Source organism: Panulirus ornatus, chromosome 17 (genome assembly GCF_036320965.1).
Source record: "Panulirus ornatus isolate Po-2019 chromosome 17, ASM3632096v1, whole genome shotgun sequence".
NCBI lineage: Eukaryota > Metazoa > Arthropoda > Malacostraca > Decapoda > Palinuridae > Panulirus > Panulirus ornatus.
This window is the reverse complement of record NC_092240.1, coordinates 36,712,744-36,737,534: the sequence shown is the minus strand read 5'-3', so window position 1 is coordinate 36,737,534 and position 24,791 is coordinate 36,712,744. Positions and strand designations below refer to the sequence as shown.

General features: G+C 42.9%; 1 protein-coding gene across 1 annotated transcript; it reads left to right on the top strand.

The window, feature by feature from the left end:
• The first annotated feature begins 718 nt into the window (after window positions 1-718).
• LOC139754684 (oplophorus-luciferin 2-monooxygenase non-catalytic subunit-like) lies at window positions 719-22,250 on the top strand. The gene is made up of 4 exons (XM_071672240.1): window positions 719-1,482; window positions 2,693-2,848; window positions 3,990-4,088; window positions 21,879-22,250. Exons 1-4 carry the CDS (start codon window positions 849-851, stop codon window positions 22,019-22,021), a joined length of 1,032 nt encoding a protein of 343 aa, XP_071528341.1. The 5' UTR covers window positions 719-848; the 3' UTR covers window positions 22,022-22,250.
• The last annotated feature ends 2,541 nt before the right edge of the window (window positions 22,251-24,791 follow it).

The following is a 24,791-nucleotide window of genomic DNA, read 5'->3' as shown; positions in this document are numbered from 1 at the left end:
CAACCAACTTGTTTTCTAAACAGTCAACCAGTTGGTTGACTTCCTCGCTTTCTATCTGTTTAACTAATTGTCTGAAGTGACGCAGTTAACTAGGCAATTGTTTGACGATCTACCGAACTGGCATCTTGCTGCGTATTTATCTGCTGGTTGTTAACTTACGTGGTTCTCTTAGTCAGGCAGTTGAATGAGCGGCTTGCTGTCTGATTTCGTTGTTGTTTACTGACCTTACATTGTTATAATACAGGAGTAATATAACAGTATGAAGGCACTTTGTAATATTGTAGACATATCATTATATTGTCCTCATTTCTCCTTTAACTGAAGGTGACTTGATGTGCCACATCTGGCTTGACTCCCATGTCCATCATGATAAACGTTGTTCTCTGTGACATTACAGTCCGTCATGACGTCCTCAGCTCAGCGGTATCACCTTTAAGGATCATGTCGTTATCATACCCGAGGCTCATAACCGTCGTGCTCAGAGTCAGATCGTGTTCCTGTGGTGTGGCGTCATGGTGAAGAGGTGGTGGCCGAGGAGGACGCCCCTCCACATCCCGCCCTCCTGTGAGGCTCTCTACCGCAGGCACAAGTGGCAGTCTTCCCACGCAGCAACATAGTCTCTCATGCATATCTCAAAGGCAAAAGGAAGGACAAGGGCACGAGCCAAGTTAAGGGCCGACTTATCTTGACAACGGGTATATCTATCATTGCCTCAGGCACCACAGGCCACAGTCGACCGTGTGCTTTCAAGCACCAGATTGTCCTGTTGTCTCTGGGACCAACTGGCTTGTGGCTGAGCTGTACCATCACAGTCTCTGTTGCAGCTTGTCTCTCACAAGTGCTTCAGCATGGCAGTCACAGTGAGGTGTGTGATGCTGCTGTTCTCGCTGCACCTCTTCACCGTCGGCGAGGCCCATGTTATAATCAACCCGCTCACTCTGCCGTGCCCGGACCCCCAGTCCATCCTGCCCTGCGTCTGTACCGTCCTGCCAGACTTCTCGATGGACATGAACTGCTCGGACGTGGAGAGCGGCGACGACCTGGCCCGTGTATTTAGCCTGGAATTCCCCTTCGCCGAATTCAACAAGCTGACCATCAACAAAAACAAGAACCTGAAGGCTCTGCGAGGAGGTGACCTGGGCCCCACGAACTACAAGGAGATTCATATTACCAACGGAGCCCTAGAGACTATAGTGATGACTGCCCTCTCCGGCAGCTACTCTACACTGACCTCTCTCAATGTGGGACACAACTCGTTATTATCATTCCCGTTTCAAGAAATACATTCCTTCAGATACCTGGAGCGTTTGGATATCCAGGACAACCTTCTGAAGGACTTTCCTGACATGTCCTCGCCCACACTGCAGGTCCTGCAAATGCGGGACAACCCACTGGAACATATCACGTTCGAATCTCTACAGAACCTGCCGCAGCTTCGGGAGATTGGTCTACAAAACTGTGGTCTTCGGGCAATACCTTCAGGTATGACGTATTAATGTTGCATGATAAGAAATGTCTCACATAATATGACTGTTGCCTGATGATACTAGATGTCGTGGCAGTGGTCCTCACTCACCACTGTGCTAGCACTTTACTTAGATCCAGACAAATAGTTATATGATATAGCGAGCTAGAGCGACCAAGGCTCTGCTCTACCACTTGTTCCAAACTGAACGGTTTGGGCTACGATCGTTGTCAATGAACATACCACACGATTCCTCAAGCTTAATCAGCCGTACGTCGAATTTCCTGATCTTATCACAGGGTTGAGGCCTGTTAGCTCCCGACACCTGCCATCATCCTTTCATTCATATCCATCGTGAGGTATTCTCTCATGCAAACTCCCAGTCCTGAACCTCGAAAGGAGAGCAACGAAGCCATGTCCAGATAACCAACTCCTCCCGTACACACCCTGACGGAGCGCTTCTCAACCGGATTTGCCCTACGACGTCCCTACCCCCAGACGTCTGGGCCTCTTCTCATGGCGAGGTCCCTCTCATCATCTATTACACCAGGGGTAAACAAAGGCCCAAGACATTCAGTTTATCGATAGATAACCACAACAAGAGCAAAGAGAAAAATGTCTGGAGTTTGGGCTATTCTTATTTTCCTTTCGAATACACGATCATTAGGGGTCTCGTCTTACACAAGAGCAAACATATAGTAAACTCAGTGAGGAGCGCTCACCCCCCACCTCCTCCCTACACACATACCCACACACGCTGGAGCATCCCCCCTCGTTGTGAGCCAGTGGTGTAGTAAGGTGAAGGACGTGTGGGTGGATGGGAGGCAGGGGAGCTGGCCGACCATACATCTATAAAACCCCACAATAATGACACAACGATTGTTTTCATCTATATCATGACAGATCATGCCTTTAAAGGCTCTTGTATATGTTGCAGGTTCCAGTCAAGGGTGGGCCTTAATTGAAATATAGAGAATTTACTGAAAGGGGGAAGAAAAAAACAGTGTGGGCTCTCGTTAACTCAGTCACTACAACCTTACAACCTTGAGCACGACGCTACAATGTACGAGCCTCGCCTAGCATAGTAGTCTGGATTTCCCTAGATCATCAGTGGTCAGGGTAAAGTTCACTCCATCATACTCAAGAGTCACACTTTCATCCTAAAGAGCCACAAGGTCGTGCTCAAACATGACCATACGTTTAACTCGATTCATCACATCCCCACAGGAACATTCACACATCTCAGTTATTTAGAAAGTGTCCATCTGGAGGGAAACAAACTGACTACCCTGGCAGCAGACACCGTAGACCTTACAACTGACACCAACTACGTTCATCTAAACGAAAACAACATCACCAGTGTCCACGTAGACGCTCTCAGGGGTAAGTCAACACTCACGTGCAGGGTAAGTCAAACCTCACATGCAGGGTAAGTCAACCCTCACATGCAGGGTAAGTCAACCCTCACGTGCAGGGTAAGTCAACCCTCACATGCAGGGTAAGTCAACCCTCACGTGCAGGGTAAGTCAACCCTCACGTGCAGGGTAAGTCAACCCTCACGGGCAGGGTGAGTCAACTCTCACGGGCAGGGTGAGTCAACTCTCACGTGCAGGGTAAGTCAACGCTCACGTGCAGGGTGAGTCAACTCTCACGTGCAGGGTAAGTCAACCCTCACGTGCAGGGTGAGTCAACCCTCACGGGCAGGGTGAGTCAACTCTCACGTGCAGGGTAAGTCAACCCTCACGTGCAGGGTGAGTCAACTCTCACGTGCAGGGTAAGTCAACCCTCACGTGCAGGGTGAGTCAACCCTCACGGGCAGGGTGAGTCAACTCTCACGTGCAGGGTAAGTCAACCCTCACGTGCAGGGTGAGTCAACTCTCACGTGCAGGGTAAGTCAACCCTCACGTGCAGGGTGAGTCAACTCTCACGTGCAGGGTAAGTCAACCCTCACGTGCAGGGTAAGTCAACCCTCACGTGCAGGGTGAGTCAACTCTCACGTGCAGGGTAAGTCAACCCTCACGTGCAGGGTGAGTCAACTCTCACGTGCAGGGTAAGTCAACCCTCACGTGCAGGGTAAGTCAACCACAAAGTGTACAGTATTTTCTGCTTAATAAGCTTAATAAACTGTTCTCGCAAGAGGGTCACATTTATGTGAAAACCTCGAGTAACCTTGACGAGTGATGTGAGATTTTGAAATATAGGCGCGTGAACACCAGTCCACCGTGTGCACACTGCTTACTTTATTCTCTCTCTCTCTCTCTCTCTCTCTCTCTCTCTCTCTCTCTACTTATTTTTCATACATATTCACCATTTCCAACCCGTTAGCCAAGTAGCGTCAAGAACAGATGACTGAACCTCGGAGGGAAAAATCCTCACTTGGCGTCCGTCTCTGTTCCCTCTTTTGGAAAAGTAAAACAGGAGGGGAAGATTCCCGTCTCCCCCACCCCTTAGAGTCGCTTACCACGACACAGGGAACACGTGACCCCCAACCATGGCGCTGTTGACCCTCCCTCTCCTGCCACAGGTGTGAGGGGTGACGTGTGGATCCAGGGCAACCAACTGAAGGAGCTGAAGGAAGAGGTGTGGCGCCCACTGCTTCCCGACATCATCCTCAACGCTGCCCGTGAGTATCAACACAAAGCCTGTAAGTACTAACACAGCCCGTAAGTATCAACACAAAGCCTGTAAGTACTAACACAGCCCGTAAGTATCAACACAAAGCCTGTAAGTACTAACACAGCCCGTAAGTATCAACACAAAGCCTGTAAGTACTAACACAGCCCGTAAGTATCAACACAAAGCCTGTAAGTACTAACACAGCCCGTGAGTATCAACACAAAGCCTGTAAGTACTAACACAGCCCGTGAGTATCAACACAAAGCCTGTAAGTACTAACACAGCCCGTAAGTATCAACACAAAGCCTGTAAGTACTAACACAGCCCGTAAGTATCAACACAAAGCCTGTAAGTACTAACACACAACCCTTAAGTATCAACACAAAGCCTGTAAGTACTAACACACAGCCCTTAAGTATCAACACAAAGCCTGTAAGTACTAACACACAACCCTTAAGTATCAACACAAAGCCTGTAAGTACTAACACACAGCCCTTAAGTATCAACACAGCCTGTAAGTACTAACACACAACCCTTACGTATCAACACAGCCTGTAAGTACTAACATACAACCCTTAAGTATCAACACAAAGCCTGTAAGTACTAACACACAACCCTTAAGTATCAACACAGCCTGTAAGTACTAACACACAACCCTTAAGTATCAACACAAAGCCTGTAAGTACTAACACACAACCCTTAAGTATCAACACAGCCTGTAAGTACTAACACACAACCCTTAAGTATCAACACTAAGCCTGTAAGTACTAACACAGCCCTTAACTGTCAACATAAAGCCTGTAAGTACTAACACAGCCCTTAATTGTCAACACAAAGCCTGTAAGTACTAACACACAACCCTTAAGTATCAACACAAAGCCTGTAAGTACTAACACACAGCCCTTAAGTATCAACACAGCCTGTAAGTACTAACACACAACCCTTAAGTATCAACACAGCCTGTAAGTACTAACACACAACCCTTAAGTATCAACACAAAGCCTGTAAGTACTAACACACAACCCTTAAGTATCAACACAGCCTGTAAGTACTAACACACAACCCTTAAGTATCAACACAGCCTGTAAGTACTAACACACAACCCTTAAGTATCAACACAGCCTGTAAGTACTAACACACAACCCTTAAGTATCAACACAGCCTGTAAGTACTAACACACAACCCTTAAGTATCAACACAGCCTGTAAGTACTAACACAGCCGTTAAATATCAACACAAAGCCTGTAAGTACTAACACAGCCCTTAAGTGTCAACACAAAGCCTGTACGTACTAACACAGCCCTTAAGTATCAACACAGCCTGTAAGTACTAACACACAACCCTTAAGTATCAACACAGCCTGTAAGTACTAACACACAGCCCTTAAATATCAACACAAAGCCTGTAAGTACTAACACAGCCCTTAAGTGTCAACACAAAGCCTGTACGTACTAACACAGCCCGTAAGTATCAACACAAAGCCTGTAAGTACTAACACAGCCCGTAAGTATCAACACAAAGCCTGTAAGTACTAACACACAACCCTTAAGTATCAACACAAAGCCTGTAAGTACTAACACACAGCCCTTAAGTATCAACACAAAGCCTGTAAGTACTAACACACAACCCTTAAGTATCAACACAAAGCCTGTAAGTACTAACACACAGCCCTTAAGTATCAACACAGCCTGTAAGTACTAACACACAACCCTTACGTATCAACACAGCCTGTAAGTACTAACATACAACCCTTAAGTATCAACACAAAGCCTGTAAGTACTAACACACAACCCTTAAGTATCAACACAGCCTGTAAGTACTAACACACAACCCTTAAGTATCAACACAAAGCCTGTAAGTACTAACACACAACCCTTAAGTATCAACACAGCCTGTAAGTACTAACACACAACCCTTAAGTATCAACACTAAGCCTGTAAGTACTAACACAGCCCTTAACTGTCAACATAAAGCCTGTAAGTACTAACACAGCCCTTAATTGTCAACACAAAGCCTGTAAGTACTAACACACAACCCTTAAGTATCAACACAAAGCCTGTAAGTACTAACACACAGCCCTTAAGTATCAACACAAAGCCTGTAAGTACTAACACACAACCCTTAAGTATCAACACAGCCTGTAAGTACTAACACACAACCCTTAAGTATCAACACAAAGCCTGTAAGTACTAACACACAACCCTTAAGTATCAACACAGCCTGTAAGTACTAACACACAACCCTTAAGTATCAACACAGCCTGTAAGTACTAACACACAACCCTTAAGTATCAACACAGCCTGTAAGTACTAACACACAACCCTTAAGTATCAACACAGCCTGTAAGTACTAACACACAACCCTTAAGTATCAACACAGCCTGTAAGTACTAACACAGCCGTTAAATATCAACACAAAGCCTGTAAGTACTAACACAGCCCTTAAGTGTCAACACAAAGCCTGTACGTACTAACACAGCCCTTAAGTATCAACACAGCCTGTAAGTACTAACACACAGCCCTTAAGTATCAACACAGCCTGTAAGTACTAACACACAGCCCTTAAATATCAACACAAAGCCTGTAAGTACTAACACAGCCCTTAAGTGTCAACACAAAGCCTGTACGTACTAACACAGCCCTTAAGTATCAACACAAAGCCTGTAAGTACTAACACGGCCCTTAAATATCAACACAAAGCCTGTAAGTACTAACACAGCCCTTAAGTGTCAACACAAAGCCTGTACGTACTAACACAGCCCTTAAGTATCAACACAAAGCCTGTAAGTACTAACACGGCCCTTAAATATCAACACAAAGCCTGTAAGTACTAACACAGCCCTTAAGTGTCAACACAAAGCCTGTACGTACTAACACAGCCCTTAAGTATCAACACAAAGCCTGTAAGTACTAACACGGCCCTTAAATATCAACACAAAGCCTGTAAGTACTAACACAGCCCTTAAGTGTCAACACAAAGCCTGTACGTACTAACACAGCCCTTAAGTATCAACACAAAGCCTGTAAGTACTAACACGGCCCTTAAATATCAACACAAAGCCTGTAAGTACTAACACAGCCCTTAAGTGTCAACACAAAGCCTGTACGTACTAACACAGCCCTTAAGTATCAACACAAAGCCTGTAAGTACTAACACGGCCCTTAAATATCAACACAAAGCCTGTAAGTACTAACACAGCCCTTAAGTGTCAACACAAAGCCTGTACGTACTAACACAGCCCTTAAGTATCAACACAAAGCCTGTAAGTACTAACACGGCCCTTAAGTATCAACACAAAGCCTGTAAGTACTAACACAGCCCTTAAGTGTCAACACAAAGCCTGTACGTACTAACACAGCCCTTAAGTATCAACACAAAGCCTGTAAGTACTAACACAGCCCTTAAGTATCAACACAAAGCCTGTAAGTACTAACACAGCCCTTAAGTATCAACACAAAGCCTGTAAGTACTAACACAGCCCATGAGTTCTAACCCAGCTCGTAATTAGAAACAGCCCGTGAGTAGTAACACACAGCCTTTGAGTACAAAAACAGCCCATGAGTACTAACACAGGCCTGTGAGTATTAACACAGCCTGTGAGTAGACTACTGAGACAGTAAAGCCATACACTATCATACTGGGGCAACTACAAAATTTTGGCTCTTGCTCGTAAACCGACAAATGCTTTTATGTAAATATTCAAGACAAGTGGTCGCCATTTGAAGCGAGTTCAGAAGAAAACAGAGGAAAATAGTCTTAGAAAATGGGTATTTTTCAATTGTTTGTCAGTATGTACATTATCAACAAGTAAGAATCTTCTGTCAGGCATTTCTTTACCGTCTCACATTCAAAATATTACATAATGCTCTGCTTTCTGGCCAAGACGCAAATATTCATGTATCATTCCTTGAGACAAGAATCCTAGACAAAAAACTAATAGCGCTAAAAATATGAAACTGGAAAACATAAAACAATAATCATTCAACATTCAAGAATTGAAAAATACTGAATTAAGTTCTAGAGATTTAAAGTAAACTAGAGAACGAGTTCAAGTTAGCATTCAGCTGAACTATTGTCTCCAGATTAACGGAGATTCTTCCAAGCGTCACAAGAACACAAAATGCAGAAACTGAACCAACTGAAAACCTCAACAAGAAAAAAAAAGTGTAAACCCCATAAATTACAAAGGCCAATAATGAGGAAAGCTAGTAAACAAGTGTAGACATCTAAACAGAACAACGACAGCTTCGAAGTATGACACATATGTTGTTGATATTAGAAAAGGCATGACATTTATGAAGTACCTCACCTTCTCACAGTGACAGATGTCTCATTATAGATTTCTGATGTGGCTTTTGACTTATGTGGGCAAAGCTGAAGGAATGAATAATATTTTAAGCCTGGCGGAAGTGAAGTTGGCCTGGTGGAGGTGAAGTTGGCCTAGTGGAGATGAAGTTGGCCTAGTGGAGGTGAAGTTGGCCTAGTGGAGATGAAGTTGGACTGGTGGAGGTGAAGTTGGCCTGGTGGAGATGAAGTTGGCCTGGTGGAGGTAATGGTGAACTGGTAGAGGTGAAGTTGGCCTGGTGGAGATTAAATTGGCCTGGTAGAGGTGAAGTTGGCCTGGTGGAGATGAAATTGGCCTGGTAGAGGTGAAGTTGGACTGGCGCAGGTGAAGTTAGCCTGATGATGAAATTGGCCAGGTGGAGGTGAAGTTGGTTCGGTAGAGGTGAAGTTGGGCTAGTGGAGATGAAGCTGTACTAATGGAGATGAAATTGGCCTGGTGGAGGTTAAGTTGACTTGACGGAGGTTAAGTTGGCTCGGTGGAGGTGAAGGTGGCTTGATGGAAGGTGAAGCTGGACCAACATAGACAAAGTTGGTGTGGCGGAAACAGTTACCCTGGTATAGACAACACTGGCCTAGCAGAGATGATGATGGCCTAATTGAGACAAAGTTGATCTGGTGGAGTTGTCTCCGTTCCAAAATTGGAGAATAATGCAACTGTTTTAAGTTTCCTTTCAATAACTCCTCCTATTCTTACTCACTAGTGAACATACCCACTTGCCGCCCAGTTACACATACTTTCCACATTGTCTGATGGTATTCAGCTTGTGTCATATTCACAAAATAAACCTCTCCACATCCTATTACAAATAAAATTCCTATAACCACATCAACAACAACATTAACCCCTTATTCATGACATATCCCCCCTACATCCAATGGGGCTAATTTCAGACGGCTCACCAAATGCCCCCATACGATGCCTAGTCTTCCACCCTCATCTTTCGAAGGCTGTATTGACAAAGAGGCAACATGAAGCAGAACCCTAAGGGCCCCACATTTCAAAAAAACCCATAAATTGAATCATGTTTATAATCATCACCATTAGACAATGTTTCTAAGTATTGTCAAGATAACATTAAGGAAAGAAAAAATGCATTTTACGATGATCTTAGCATAAAACGTCACATAGGTGATTATTTATATTTATTTATAACTATATATTTTGCTTTGTCACTGTCTCCCGCATTAGCGACGCAGCACAAGGAAACAGACGAAAGAATGGCCCAATCCACCCACATACACATGTATATACATACACGTCCACACACACACAAATATACATACCCATACATCTCAAGGTATACATATATATACACACACAGACATATACATATATACACATGTACATAGTTCAAACTGTCTGCCTTTATTGATTCCCATCGCCACCCTGCCACACATGAAATAACAACCCCCTCCCCCCTCATGTAAGCGAGGTACCGATAGCAAAAGACAACAAAGGCCACATTCGTTCACACTCAGTCTCTAGTTGTCATGTAATAATGCACCGAAACCACACCTCCCTTTCCACATCCAGGCCCCACAGAACTTTCCATGGTTTACCCCAGACGCTTCACATGCCCTGGTTCAATCCACTGACAGCACGTCGACCCCAGTATACTACATCGTTCCAATTCACTCTATTTCTTGCACACCTTTCACGCTCCCGCATGTTCAGGCCCCGATCACTCAATATCTTTTTCACTCCATCTTTCCACCTCCAATTTGGTCTCCCACGTATCGTTCCATCCACCTCTGACACATATATCCTCTTGATCAATCTTTCCTCAATCATTCTCTCCATGTGACCAAACCATTTCAAAACACCCTCTTCTGCTCTCTCAACCACATTGTTTTTATTTATTACAACACATCTCTCTTACCCTATTATTACTTACTCGATCAAACCACCTCACACCACATATTGTCATCAAACATCTCATTTCTAGCACATCCACCCTCCTCCGCACAACTCTATCCACAGTCCACGCCTCGCAACCATATAACATTGTTGGAACCACTATTCCTTCAAACATACCCATTTTTGCTTTCTGAGATATTGTTCTCGTCTTCCACACATTCTTCAAAGCTCCCAGAACTTTCGCCCCCTCCCCCACCCTATGATTCACTTCCGCTTCCATGGTTCCAGCCGCTGCCAAATCCACTACCAGATATCTAAAACACTTCACTTCCTCCAGTTATTCTCCATTCAGACTTACCTCCCAGTTGACTTGTCTCTCAACCCTACTGTACCTAATAACCTTGCTCTTATTCACATTTACTCTCAGCTTTCTCCTTTCACACACTTTACCAGTCACCACCTTCTGCAGTTTCTCACGTGAATCAGCCACCAGCGCTGTATCATCAGCGAACAACAACTGACTCACTTCCTAAACTATTTTATTCACCACAGACTGCGTACTTGCCCCTCTTTCCAAAACTCTTGCACTCACCTCCCTAACAACCCCATCCATAAACCAATTAAACAACCAAAGAGACATCACACACCCCTGTCGCAAACCTACATTCACTGAGAACCAATCACTCTCCTCCCTTCCTACACGTACACAAGCCTTACATCCTTGGTAAAAACCTTTCACTGCTTCTAACAACTTGCCTCCCACACCATATATTCTTATTACCTTACACAGAGCATCTCTGTCAACTCTGTCATATGCCTTCTCCAGATCCATAAATGCTACATACAAATCCATTTGCTTTTCTAAGTATTTCTCACACACATTCTTCAAAGTAAACACCTGATCCACACATCCTCTACCACTTCTGATCTGTCAGAAAATCACACTGCTTATACCCAATCTGATGCTCTGTACATGCCTTCACCCTCTCAATCACAACCCTCCCATATAATTTACCAGGAATACTCAATAAACTTGTACCTTTGTAATATGAGCACTCACTCTTATCCCCTTTGCATTTGTACAATGGCACTATGCAAGCATTTCGCCAATCCTCAGGTACCTTACCATGAGTCATACATACACTAAATAACCTTACCAACCAGTTAACAATATAGTCACCCCTTTTTAATAACTTCCACTGCAATACCATCCAAACCCGCTGCCTTGCCAGCTTTCATCTTCCCTAAAGCTTTTACTGCCTCTTCTCTGTTTACCAAATCATTTTCCCAACCCTCTCACTTTGCACACCACCTCGACCAAAACATCCTATATCTGCCACTCTATCATCAAACACATTCAACAAACCTTTAAAATACTCACTCCATCTCCTTCTCACATCACCACTACTTGTTATCACCTCCCCATTAGCCCCCTTCACTGAAGTTTCCATTTGTTCCCTTGTCTTACGCACTTTATTTACCTCCTTCCAAAACATCTTTTTATTCTCCCTAAAATCTAATGATACTCTCTCACCCCACCTCTCTTTGCCCTCTTTTTCACCTCTTGCACCTTTCTCTTGACCTTCTGCCTCTTTCTTTCATACATCTCCCACTCATTTGCATTATTTCCATGCAAAAATCGTCCAAATGCCTCTCTCTCTTCTCTTTCCCTAATAATCTTACTTCTTCATCCCACCACTTACTACCTTTTCTAATCTGCCCACCTCCCACACTTCTCATGCCACAAGCACCTTTTGCGCAAGCCATCACTGCTTCCCTAAATACATCCCATTCCTACCCCACTCCCCTTACCTCCTTTGTTCTCACCTTTTTCCATTCTGTACTCAGTCTCTCCTGGTACTTCCTCACACAAGTCTCCTTCCCAAGCTCACTTACTCTCACCACTCTTTTCACACCAACATCTCTCTTCTTTTCTGAAAACCTCTACAAATCTTCACTTTCGCCTCCACAAGATAATGATCAGACATCCCTCCAGTTGCACCTCTCAGCACATTAACATCCAAAAGTCTCTCTTTCGTGCGCCTATCAATTAACACGTAATCCAATAACGCTCTCTGGGCATCTCTCCTACTTACATACATATACTTATGTATATCTCTCTTTTTAAACCAGGTATTCCCAATCACCAGTCCTTTTTCAGCACATAAATCTACAAGCTCTTCACCATTTAAATTTACAACACTGAACACCCCATGTGCACCAATTATTCCCTCAATTGCTACATTACTCACCTTTGCAATCAAATCACCCATCACTATAACCCGGTCTCGTGCATCAAAACTACTAACGCATTCACTCAGCTCCTCCCAAAACACTTGCCACTCATGATCTTTCTTCTCATGCCCAGGTGCATATGCACCAATAATAATCCATCTCTTTCCATCCACTTTCAGTTTTACCCACATCAATCTAGAGTTTACTTTCTTACACTCTATCACATACTCCCATCACTCCTGTTTCAGGAGTAGTGCTATTCCTTAACTTCCTCTTGTCCTCTCACTAACCCGACTTTACTCCTAAGACATTCCCAAACCACTCTTCCCCTTTACCCTTGAGCTTCGTTTCACTCAGAGCCAAAACATCCAGGTTCCTTTCCTCAAACATACTACCTATCTCTCCTTTTTTCTCATCTTGGTTACATCCACACACATTTTGACACCCCAATCTGAGCCTTCGAGGAGGATGAGCACTCCCCGCGTGACTCCTTCCTGTTTCCCCTTTTAGAAAGTTAAAATACAAGGAGGGGAGGGTTTCCAGCCCCCTGCCCTCGTCCCCTTTCGTCGCCTTCTGCGACATGTGATGAATGCGTGGGAAATATTCTTTCTCCCTTATCCCTAGGGATAGGGGAGAAAGGTGATATATACATACATATATATATATATATATATATATATATATATATATATATATATATATATATATATATATATATATATATATATTTCTATTTTTTGCTTTGTCGCTGTCTCCCGCGTTTGCGAGGTAGGGCAAGGAAACAGACGAAAGAAATGGCCCAACCCACCCCCATACACATGTATATACATACACGTCCACACACGCAAATATACATACCCATACATCTCAATGTACACATATATATACACACACATACACATACATATATACACATGCACACAATTCACACTGTCTGCCTTTATTCATTACCATCGCCACATCGCCACACAAGGAATAACATCCTCCTCTCCCCTCACGTGTGCGAGGTAGCGCTAGGAAAAGACAACAAAGGCCCCATTCGTTCATACTCAGTCTCTAGCTGTCATGCAATAATGCCCTGAAACCACAGCTCCCTTTCCACATCCAGGCCCAAAAGAACTTTCCATGTTTCACCCCAGACGCTTCACATGCCCTGATTCAATCCACTGACAGCACGTCGACCCCGATATACCACATAGATCCAAGTCACTCTATTCCTTGCTCGCCTTTCATCCTCCTGCATGTTCAGGCCCCGATCACTCAAAATCTTTTTCACTCCATCTTTCCACCTCCAATTTGGTCTCCCACTTCTCCTCGTTCCCTCCACCTCCGACACATATATCCTCTTGGTCAATCTTTCCTCACTCATTCTCTCCATGTGACCAAACCATTTCAAAACACCCTCTTCTGCTCTCTCAACCACGCTCTTTTCATTTCCACACATCTCTCTTACCCTTACATTACTTACTCGATCAAACCACCTCACACCACATATTCTCCTCAAACATCTCATTTCCAGCACATCCACCCTCCTGCGCACAACTCTATCCATAGCCCACGCCTCGCAACCATACAACATAGTTGGAACCACTATTCCTTCAAACATACCCATTTTTGCTTTCCGAGATAATGTTCTCGACTTCCACACATTCTTCAAGGCTCCCAGGATTTTCGCCCCCTCCCCCACCCTATGATTCACTTCCGCTTCCATGGTTCCATCCGCTGCCAGATCCACTCCCAGATATCTAAAACACTTTACTTCCTCCAGTTTTTCTCCATTCAAACTTACCTCCCAATTGACTTGACCCTCAACCCTACTGGACCTAATAACCTTGCTCTTATTCACATTTACTCTTAACTTTCTTCTTTCACACACTTTACAAAACTCAGTCACCAGCTTCTGCAGTTTCTCACATGAATCAGCCACCAACGCTGTATCATCAGCGAACAACAACTGACTCACTTCCCAAGCTCTCTCATCCACAACAGACTTCATACTTGCCCCTCTTTCCAAAACTCTTGCATTCACCTCCCTAACAGTCCCATCCATAAACAAATTAAACAACCATGGAGACATCACACACCCCTGCCGCAAACCTACATTCACTGAGAACCAATCACTTTCCTCTCTTCCTACACGTACACATGCCTTACATCCTCGATAAAAACTTTTCACTGCTTCTAACTTGCCTCCCACACCATATATTGTTAAAACCTTCCACAGAGCATCTCTATCAACTCTATCATATGCCTTCTCCAGATCCATAAATGCTACATACAAATCCATTTGCTTTTCTAAGTATTTCTCACATACATTCTTCAAAGCAAACACCTGATCCACACATCCTCTACCACTTCTGAAACCACACTGCTCTTCCCCAATCTGATGCTCTGTACATGCCTTAACTCTCTCAATCAATACTCTCCCATATAAATTACCAGGAATACTCAACAAACTTATACCTCTGTAATTTGAGCATTCACTCTTATCCCCTTTCCCTTTGCACAATGGCACTATGCAAGCATTCCGTCAATCCTCAGGAACCTCACCATGAATCATACATAAATCAAATAACCTTACCAACCAGTCAACAATAAAGTCACCCCCTTTTTTAATAAATTCCACTGCAACACCATCCAAATCTGCTGCCTTGCCGGCTTTCATCTTCCGCAAAGCTTTTACTACCTCTTCTCTGTTTACCAAATCATTCTCCCTAACCCTCTCACTTTGCACACCATCTCGACCAAAACACCCTATATCTGCCACTCTTTCATCAAACACATTCAACAAACCTTCAAAGTACCCACTCCATCTCCTTCTCACATCACCACTACTCGTTATCACCTCCCCATTAGCCCCCTTCACTGAAGTTCCCATTTGCTCCCTTGTCTTACGCACTTTATTTACCTCCTTCCAGAACATCTTTTAATTCTCTCTAAAATTTAATGATACTCTCTCACCCTAACTCTCATTTGCCCTTTTTTCACCTCTTGCACCTTTCTCTTGACCTCCTGTCTCTTTCTTTTATACATCTCCCACTCATTTGCATTTTTTCTTACAAAAATCGTCCAAATACCTCTCTCTTCTCTTTCACTAATAATCTTACTTCTTCATCCCACCACTCACTACCCTTTCTAATCAACCCACCTCCCACGCTTCTCATGCCACAAGCATCTTTTGCGCAAGCCATCACTGCTTCCCTACGTCCCATTCCTCCCCATTTCTCCATTCTGTACTCAGTCTCTCCTGGTACTTTCTCACACAAGTCTCCTTCCCAAGCTCACTTACTCTCACCACTCTCTTCACCCCAACATTCTCTCTTTTTTCTGAAAACCCATACAAATCTTCACCTTCGCCTCCACAAGATAATGATCAGACATCCCTCCAGTTGCACCTCTCAGCACATTAACATCCAAAAGTCTCTCTTTCGCGCGCCTGTCAATTAACACGTAATCCAATAATGCTCTCTGGCCATCTCTCCTACTTACATACGTATACTTATGTATATCTCGCTTTTTAAACCAGGTATTCCCAATCACCAGTCCTTTTTCAGCACATAAATCTACAAGCTCTACACCATTTCCATTTACAACGCTGAACACCCCATGTATACCAATTATTCCCTCAACTGCCACATTACTCACCTTTGCATTCAAATCACCCATCACTATAACCCGGTCTTGTGCATCAAAACCACTAACACACTCATTCAGCTGCTCCCAAAACACTTGCCTCTCATGATCTTTCTTCTCATGCCCAGGTGCATATGCACCAATAATCACCCATCTCTCTCCATCCACTTTCAGTTTTACCCATATCAATCTAGAATTTACTTTCTTACACTCTATAACATACTCCCACAACTCCTGTTTCCGGAGTAGTGCTACTCCTTCCCTTGCTCTTGTCCTCTCACTAACCCTTGACTTTACTCTCAAGACATTCCCAAACCACTCTTCCCCTTTCCCCTTAAGCTTCGTTTCACTCAGAGCCAAAACATCCAGGTTCCTTTCTTCAAACATACTACCTATCTCTCCTTTTTTCACATCTTCGGTTACATCCACACGCATTTAGACACCCCAATCTTAGCCTACGAGGAGGATGAGTACTCCCCGCGTGACTCCCTCTTCTGCTTCCCATATATATATATATATATATATATATATATATATATATATATATATATATATATATATATATATATATATATAATCATTATTATTATTATCAATTTGCTTTTTCACTGTCTCCCGCGTTAGCGAGGTAGCGCAAGGAAACAGACGAAAGAATGGCCCAACCCACCCACATACACATGTATATACATACACGTCCACACACGCAAATATACATTACCTATACATCTCAACGTATACATATAAATACACACAGAGACATATACATATATACACATGTACATAATTCATACTGTATGCCTTCATTCATTCCCATCGCCACCTCGCCACACATGAAATAACAACCCCCTCCCCCTTCACGTGTGCGAGGTAGCGCTAGGAAACGACATCAAAGGCCCCATTCGTTCACACTCAGTCTCTAGCTGTCATGTAATAATGCACCGAAACAGCAGCTCCCTTTCCATATCCAGGCCCCACAGAACTTTCCATGGTTTACCCATTACGCTTTACATGCCCTGGTTCAATCCATTGACAGCACGTCAACTCCGGTATACTACATCGATCCAATTCACTCTATTCCTTGCAAGCCTTTCACCCTCCTGCATGTTCAGGCACCGATCGCTCAAAATCTTTTTCACTATATCCTTCCACCTCCAATTTGGTCTCCCACTTCTCGTTCCCTCCACCTCTGACACATATATCCTCTATGTCAATCTTTCCTCACTCATTCTCTTCATGTGACCAAACCATTTCAAAACAACCTCTTCTGCTCTCTTAACCACACTCTTTTTATTACCACACATCTCTCTTACCCTTTCATAACTTACTCGATCAAACCACCTCACACCACATATTGTCCTCAAACATCTCATTTCCAACACATCCACCCTCCTCCGCACAACCCTATCTGTAGCCACACCTCGCAACCATATAACATTCTTGGAACCACTATTCCTTCAAACATAATTTTGCTTTCTGAGATAATGTTCTCACCTTCCACACATTTTTCAATGCTCCCAGAACTTTCGCCCCCTCCCCTACCCTATGATTCACTTCCACTTCCATGGTTCCATCCGCTGCCAAATCCACTCCCAGATATCTAAAACACTTCATTTTCTCCAGTTTTTCTCCATTCAAACTTACCTCCCAAATGACTTGTCCCTCAACCCTACTGTACTTAATAACCTTGCTCCTTTTCACATTCACTCTCAGCTTTCTTCTTTCACACACTTTACCAAACTCAGTCAACAGCTTCTGCACTTTCTCACCTGAATCAGCCACCAGTGCTGTATCATCAGCGAACAACAACTGACTCACTCCCCAAGCCCTCTCATCCAGAACAGACTGCATACTTGCCCCTCTCTCCAAAACTCTTGCATTCACCTCCCTAACAACCCCATCCATAAACAAATTAAACAACCATGGAGATATCACGCACCTCTGCTGCAAACCGACATTCACTCAGGACCAATCACTTTCCTCTCTTCCTACACGTACACATGCCTTACATCCTCGTTAAGAGCTTTTCACTGCTTCTAGCAACTTGCCCCCCACACTATATATTCTTAATACCTTCCAGAAAGCATCTCTATCAACTCTATCGCATGCCTTCTCCAGATCCATAAATGCTGTATTCAAATCCATGTGTTTTTCTAAGTATTTCTCATATAAATTCTTCAGAGCAAACACCTAATCCATATATCCTCTACCACTTCTGAAACCACACTGCTCGTCCCCAATCTGATGCTCTGTATATGCCTTCACCCTCTTAATCAATACCCTCCCATATAATTTCCCAGGAATACTCAACAAACTTATACCTCTGTAATTTGAACACTCGACTTTATCCCCTTTGCCTTTGTATAATGGCACTATGCATGCATTCCGCCAATCCTCAGGCACTTCACCATAAGAGAGCAAAGGATGTAAGGGGAGTGGGGGAGGAATGGAATGTACTTAGGGAAGCAGTGATGGATTGCACAAAAGATGCTTGTGGCATGAGAAGCAAGGGAGGTGGGCAGATTAGAAAGGGTAGTGAGTGGTGGGATGAAGAAGTAAGATTGTTAGTGAAAGAGAAGAGAGAGGCATATGGACGAGTTCTGCAGGGAAATAGTGCAAATGACTGGGGAGATGTATAAAAGAAAGAGGCAGGAGGTCAAGAGAAAGGTGCAAGAGGTGAAAAAGAGGGCAAATGAGAGTATGGGTTAGAGAGTATCATTAAATTTTAGGGAGAATAAAAAGATGTTTTGGAAGGAGTTAAATAAAGTGCGTAAGACAAGAGAACAAATGGGAACATCGGGGAAGGGGGCTAATGGGGAGGTAATAACAAGTAGTGATGATGTGAGAAGGAGATGGAGTGAGGAATTTGAAGGTTTGTTGAATGTGTTAGATGATAGAGTGGCAGATATAGGGTGTTTTGGTTGAGGTGGTGTGCGAAGTGAAAGGGGTTAGGGAGAATGATTTGGTAAATAACGAAGAGGTAGTAAAAGCTTTGTGGAAGATGAAAGCTGGCAAGGCAGCAGGGTTTGGATGGTATTGCAGTGGAATTCATCAAAAAAGGGGGCGACTGTGTTATTGACTGGTTGGTAAGGATATTCAATATATGTATGACTCACGGTGAGGTGACTGAGGACTGGCGGAATGCTTGCATAGTGCCACTGTACAAAGGCAAAGAGGATAAGGTGAGTGCTCAAATTACAGAGGTTATAAGTTTGTTGAGTATTCCTGGGAAATTATATGGTAGGGTATTGAAAGAGAGGGTGAAGGCATGTACAGAGCATCAGAGTGGGGAAGAGCAGTGTGGCTTCAGAAGTGGTAGAGGATGTGTGGATCAGGTGTTTGCTTTGAAGAATGTATGTGAGGAATACTTAGAAAAGCAAATGGATTTGTATGTAGCATTTATGGATCTGGAGAAGGCATATGATAGAGTTGATAGAGATGCTCTGTGGAAGGTATTAAGAAAATATGGTGTGGGAGGCAAGTTGTTAGAAGCAGTGAAAAGTTTTTATCGAGGATGTAAGGCATGGGTACGTGTAGGAAGAGAGGAAAGTAACTGGTTCTCAGTAAATGTAGGTTTGCGGCAGGGGTGTGTGATGTCTCCATGGTTGTTTAATTTGTTTATGGATGGGGTTGTTAGGGAGGTGAATGCAAGAGTTTTGGAAAGAGGGGCAAATAGGAAGTCTGTTGGGGATGAGAGAGCTTGGGAAGTGAGTCAGTTGTTGTTCGCTGATGATACAGCGCTGGTGGCTGATTCATGTGAGAAACTGCAGAAGCTGGTGACTGAGTTTGGTAAAGTGTGTGAAAGAAGAAAGTTAAGAGTAAATGTGAATAAGAGCAAGGTTATTAGGTACAGTAGGGTTGAGGGTCAAGTCAATTGGGAGGTAAGTTTGAGTGGAGAAAAACTGGAGGAAGTAAAGTGTTTTAGATATCTGGGAGTGGATCTGGCAGCGGATGGAACCATGGAAGCGGAAGTGAATCATAGGGTGGGGGAGGGGGCGAAAATCCTGGGAGCCTTGAAGAATGTGTGGAAGTCGAGAACATTATCTCGGAAAGCAAAAATGGCTATGTTTGAAGGAATAGTGGTTCCAACAATGTTGTATGGTTGCGAGGCGCGGGCTATGGATAGAGTTGTGCGCAGGAGGGTGGATGTGCTGGAAATGAGATGTTTGAGGACAATGTGTGGTGTGAGGTGGTTTGATCGAGTAAGTAATGTAAGGGTAAGAGAGATGTGTGGAAATAAAAAGAGCGTGGTTGAGAGAGCAGAAGAGGGTGTTTTGAAATGGTTTGGGCACATGGAGAGAATGAGTGAGGAAAGATTGACCAAGAGGATATATGTGTCGGAGGTGGAGGGAACGAGGAGAAGTGGGAGACCAAATTGGAGGTGGAAAGATGGAGTGAAAAAGATTTTGAGTGATCGGGGCCTGAACATGCAGGAGGGTGAAAGGCGGGCAAGGAATAGAGTGAATTGGATCGATGTGGTATACCGAGGTTGACGTTCTGTCAGTGGATTGAATCAGGGCATGTGAAGCGTCTGGGGTAAACCATGGAACGTTGTGTGGGGCCTGGATGTGGAAAGGGAGCTGTGGTTTCGGGCATTATTGCATGACAGCTAGAGACTGAGTGTGAACGAATAGAGCCTTTGTTGTCTTTTCCTAGCGCTACCTCGCACACATGAGGGGGGAAGGGGATGGTATTCCATGTGTGGCGAGATGGCGATGGGAATGAATAAAGGCAGAGTGTGAATTGTGTGCATGGGTATATATGTATGTGTCTGTGTGTGTATATATATATATATATATATATATATATATATATATATATATATATATATATATATATATATATATATATATATGTATATATGTGTACATTGAGATGTATAGGTATGTATATTTGCGTGTGTGGACGTGTATGTATATACATGTGTATGGGGGTGGGTTGGGCCATTTCTTTCGTCTGTTTCCTAGCGCTACCTCGCAAACGCGGGAGACAGCGACAAAGCAAAATAATAGTAGTATGTAACATTTTGGCTTGCAGCCTTGTTCCACTAAATTTCCATAGTTACATACACAGTGTTGGCTAAGGTGAACCTGAAAATCAGTCTGTTTTATTTCTTGGTTCTTTTCTTCAGAGGAACAAGTAAGCGCATTGTGTAGACTGTAGTTTACTGTGGCATTTAAACCATGGCCCACACGCAGCCCCCAGACCAGTTTTGTGCAGCCCTCGACCCTTTCAAAAAGAAGAAAAAAAAACAAAAGATTCAGCTATTGCACATGGGCCCCAACAATTTCAGTTGCCTCAACATCTCCACAGGCCCAGATTTGGGTCTACTTGTTTCCCACATTAGGAAAATTCTCAAACTTTCCTCACCCTGACCAGGCAACCATGCAAGCCATGTTCTTTTTGACCAGGTACTATTTTACTCTTGCTTCATTACTTACCTCCTCCTCTTACAGGCCACTTAACTTTATGGTCCATATTCTCCCTCACCAGAGATCTGCATGCTATCTTTGTCCTTTTACATTTTATCCTTAACCAAGTAGCTTTTTCACTCCGTTCCTTCCTTCCGTACCAGAAGCCTCTTCTTTGGCTATTAGCTTTAGTCACAGAACCCACACTGTCTTCTCCCTGGTCAGGTCAGCTCTCAATCTCTTCCCTCCTTCACCAGGTAACCTCTTAATCCCTTCTGCCTCATTGGATAACTTGTTAATATCTTCTCTCCCTGGCAAGGTAACCCTCTGATCTGTGGTTGTGAGATCGCATGGTTGATCTTTGATGGTAACTACATGAGTCACGTGAAAGAGGATGCCACTTGTTCGGATGGGGAGCTGTTGCACCAGCTTGACCCTGCCATCTATTCCCAGTGTCCTTGAAGCCTACATGATGGGTCATCTTACATCTGCGCAAGAGGAAGATTCTCACGACATGGAAGGGCAGAGATATCATTTTTCTAGGGGAGGGGATACTGTAGTAGAAGTACCCTAAAATGACTTTTCTTCTGATAATATATGTTTAATGAAGGAACAATATCATTTTCTTTCTTTATCTGTAAAGCCAGATGTGTTTCCATAGGGAAGTACAAAAATAAATATATCTTGACCATATCTTCTTTTGATCATGATATATACTTGGGAGTAGAACCTGCTTTTTTCCCCATAATCTTTCTGCACATCTCTCCTTATGTGCAATGTTCATTTCTTGTTTTCCTGTATTTCTTGCAAACTAGCTGGCTGCAATGTCTTTTATATCTCCTCCATAGTACATCCCTGAGCTCTCTTGCTTTATAGCATTTCTCACCGAACCATATTTCTGTCCATTTTGATCTTCCTTCTTTCTCTTATCATAGGACTCCCTTTCCCAAGCAATACACTCAAGATCAGGCCCACATAGCTGCCATAACTGTTCTTCTTCTCTGGATCCTGTGCCCATTCTCATCTTCCTCTTGCAGATTCAATCACCACATATTCTAAAACAAGCACCACTTACCCACTCTCTAATAGAAACCATTCTTCATATGGTGTATTTCCATACTGCAGTGTGCAAGAGAGGGTCAAGTATGCATGGCATATCATCTCCAGTTCTTGTTGCTCTAACACATTGATGCAGTAAGTTCTGCATACATTCAAGGAATTTCTCTACATGACTAAGCATTTCCAAGGGAATCTTCGAGTTCTCCCAGTCTATTTCCCAACAACTGAAATCCCTCATTATCGGCACTTTACCATCTCCTAAGAGGGAGTGTCTTGTTGCTTCCTTCGCCATGCTTATTGTTCTTTCATTATTCTCTATATACACCTGTTCTGCATCATTGCAAATCCTTAGGGGATTGTAAACTATATGCATTATCATGCACTTCTTAACCATAGTAATTTTCCCCATTATGTACTATTTGATTGCACAATCTTCTAGTATTTCCTGCAATTTGACAGAATCCCTTACCTAGAAGCATAATTCCTCTTTCTTTATCTCTCTATTCCTTCTTGGTATCATGTGCCCCTCTGAATGTACTTGGTTACAGTTTAGTTCATGCGTGAGTTTCGTCTCTACCACTCCCACAATGTCTGGGTTGCCTTCCTTTATACACTCCCTAAATTCTTCTCCATCCCATTTGCCACCATGGTCTCTGCCTTTATACAGATCCTTCAGCCGGAGGCACTTTGTACAAGTAATCACCGACGATAACCTCTGAGTTACATAACTTTTAGCACCTCTTGTATTGCTAGTCAGCATGAAAGTCACAAAAAATACTATGTTTTAGATTTGTAAATTTTGAATAATTTTTGCATTGCACTGAACAGACAATTCTGGGATGATATCATCAACAAAAACAATATAGATTTAGTTTGGAAAAGCTTCAGTAAAATATTAAAAGTAGTAGAGGAAATTAGGCCATAGTAGTGAAATAATGAAATATAGTGCTGTTTGTTTTCAAAAAATGCATAAAGTAAGAAACTCAGTAGTGAGTACAGGTAAGTTGTGTAATTTTGCATGTCAATAAAATGGTGGGCCCAGATAAGCTTTATCCTAGGACATTAAAGGAAGTGAAAAATGAGATAGCCCATGACTGATCTTTTCAACATACCACTTGCAATGGGGAAAGTTCCTGAGGACTGTGAGTTAATTAATGTAAAGCCAATATTCAAAAGTATTTTTCCCCAAAAATCAATGCCCAATTAGATTAATGGTAAACTAATGAAAACCATCATTCAAAACATGCTTGTAGACCATTTAGAGGATTACCTCTTCATTAATCATTATAATCAGAATGATTTTTGACAAGATCATAGATGTTTGACAAATCTGCTTGATTTCTTTTATACTGTCAACATATTATGAAAGTAAAGTAGTTCATGTCATCTACTGAAATTTTCAAAAAGCATTCAATAAAGTCCCACATCAAAGATTACACGCGATAGCCAAGTCACATATCATAGATAGGGTTATATTTCAGTGGTTAGAAAACTGGTAAAATGGTGTGATCATTGATCAAGCCTTAGAGTACTTAGAAGTAACAAGTGGTGCTCTACAGGGATCAGTTTTGGGATCGGCTCCCTTCCTTATAATCAATCATTTTGATAATGGACTGTAATGTAGAATATCAAAATCTGCAGATGATACTATGCTGCAAAATATATCTACAACAGAAATTGAATATCTACAGCTTCAAACTGACAATGACAAAGTGATGGACTGGGATCACAGGTGATAAATTCATTTTAACATCAGTAAGTCTAAAATTTTACAAGTCAATAATAAAAACATGAAAGTAAGCTCAAAGTTAAATTTTGTTGAGCTAAAAATGGTAAATGAGGGAGAAGACTGAGGTAAACTAACATCAGATGACCTAAAGCTGACTTAGACGTAACTATTAGCAATAAGAAAGACGAACAATGTTCTTGGATTCATATGCATGGCTTTGAAAGTCTAAAAAACAATCCTCAGTACAATTCCTTGGTGTCTTCACATCTTGGATGCTTTACGCTACAAATGGAGAAAGTGCAGCAATGAGCAACCCAGACTGTGAAACAAATTCCGATGAAAGCTAACTAGACAACTTAAACGATAATGATAAGGTTAAGATGTGATCTAATAGAGGTATTCAGTGTTATCAAAAGCTGAGATAATCTCAATCTAAGCACCTAC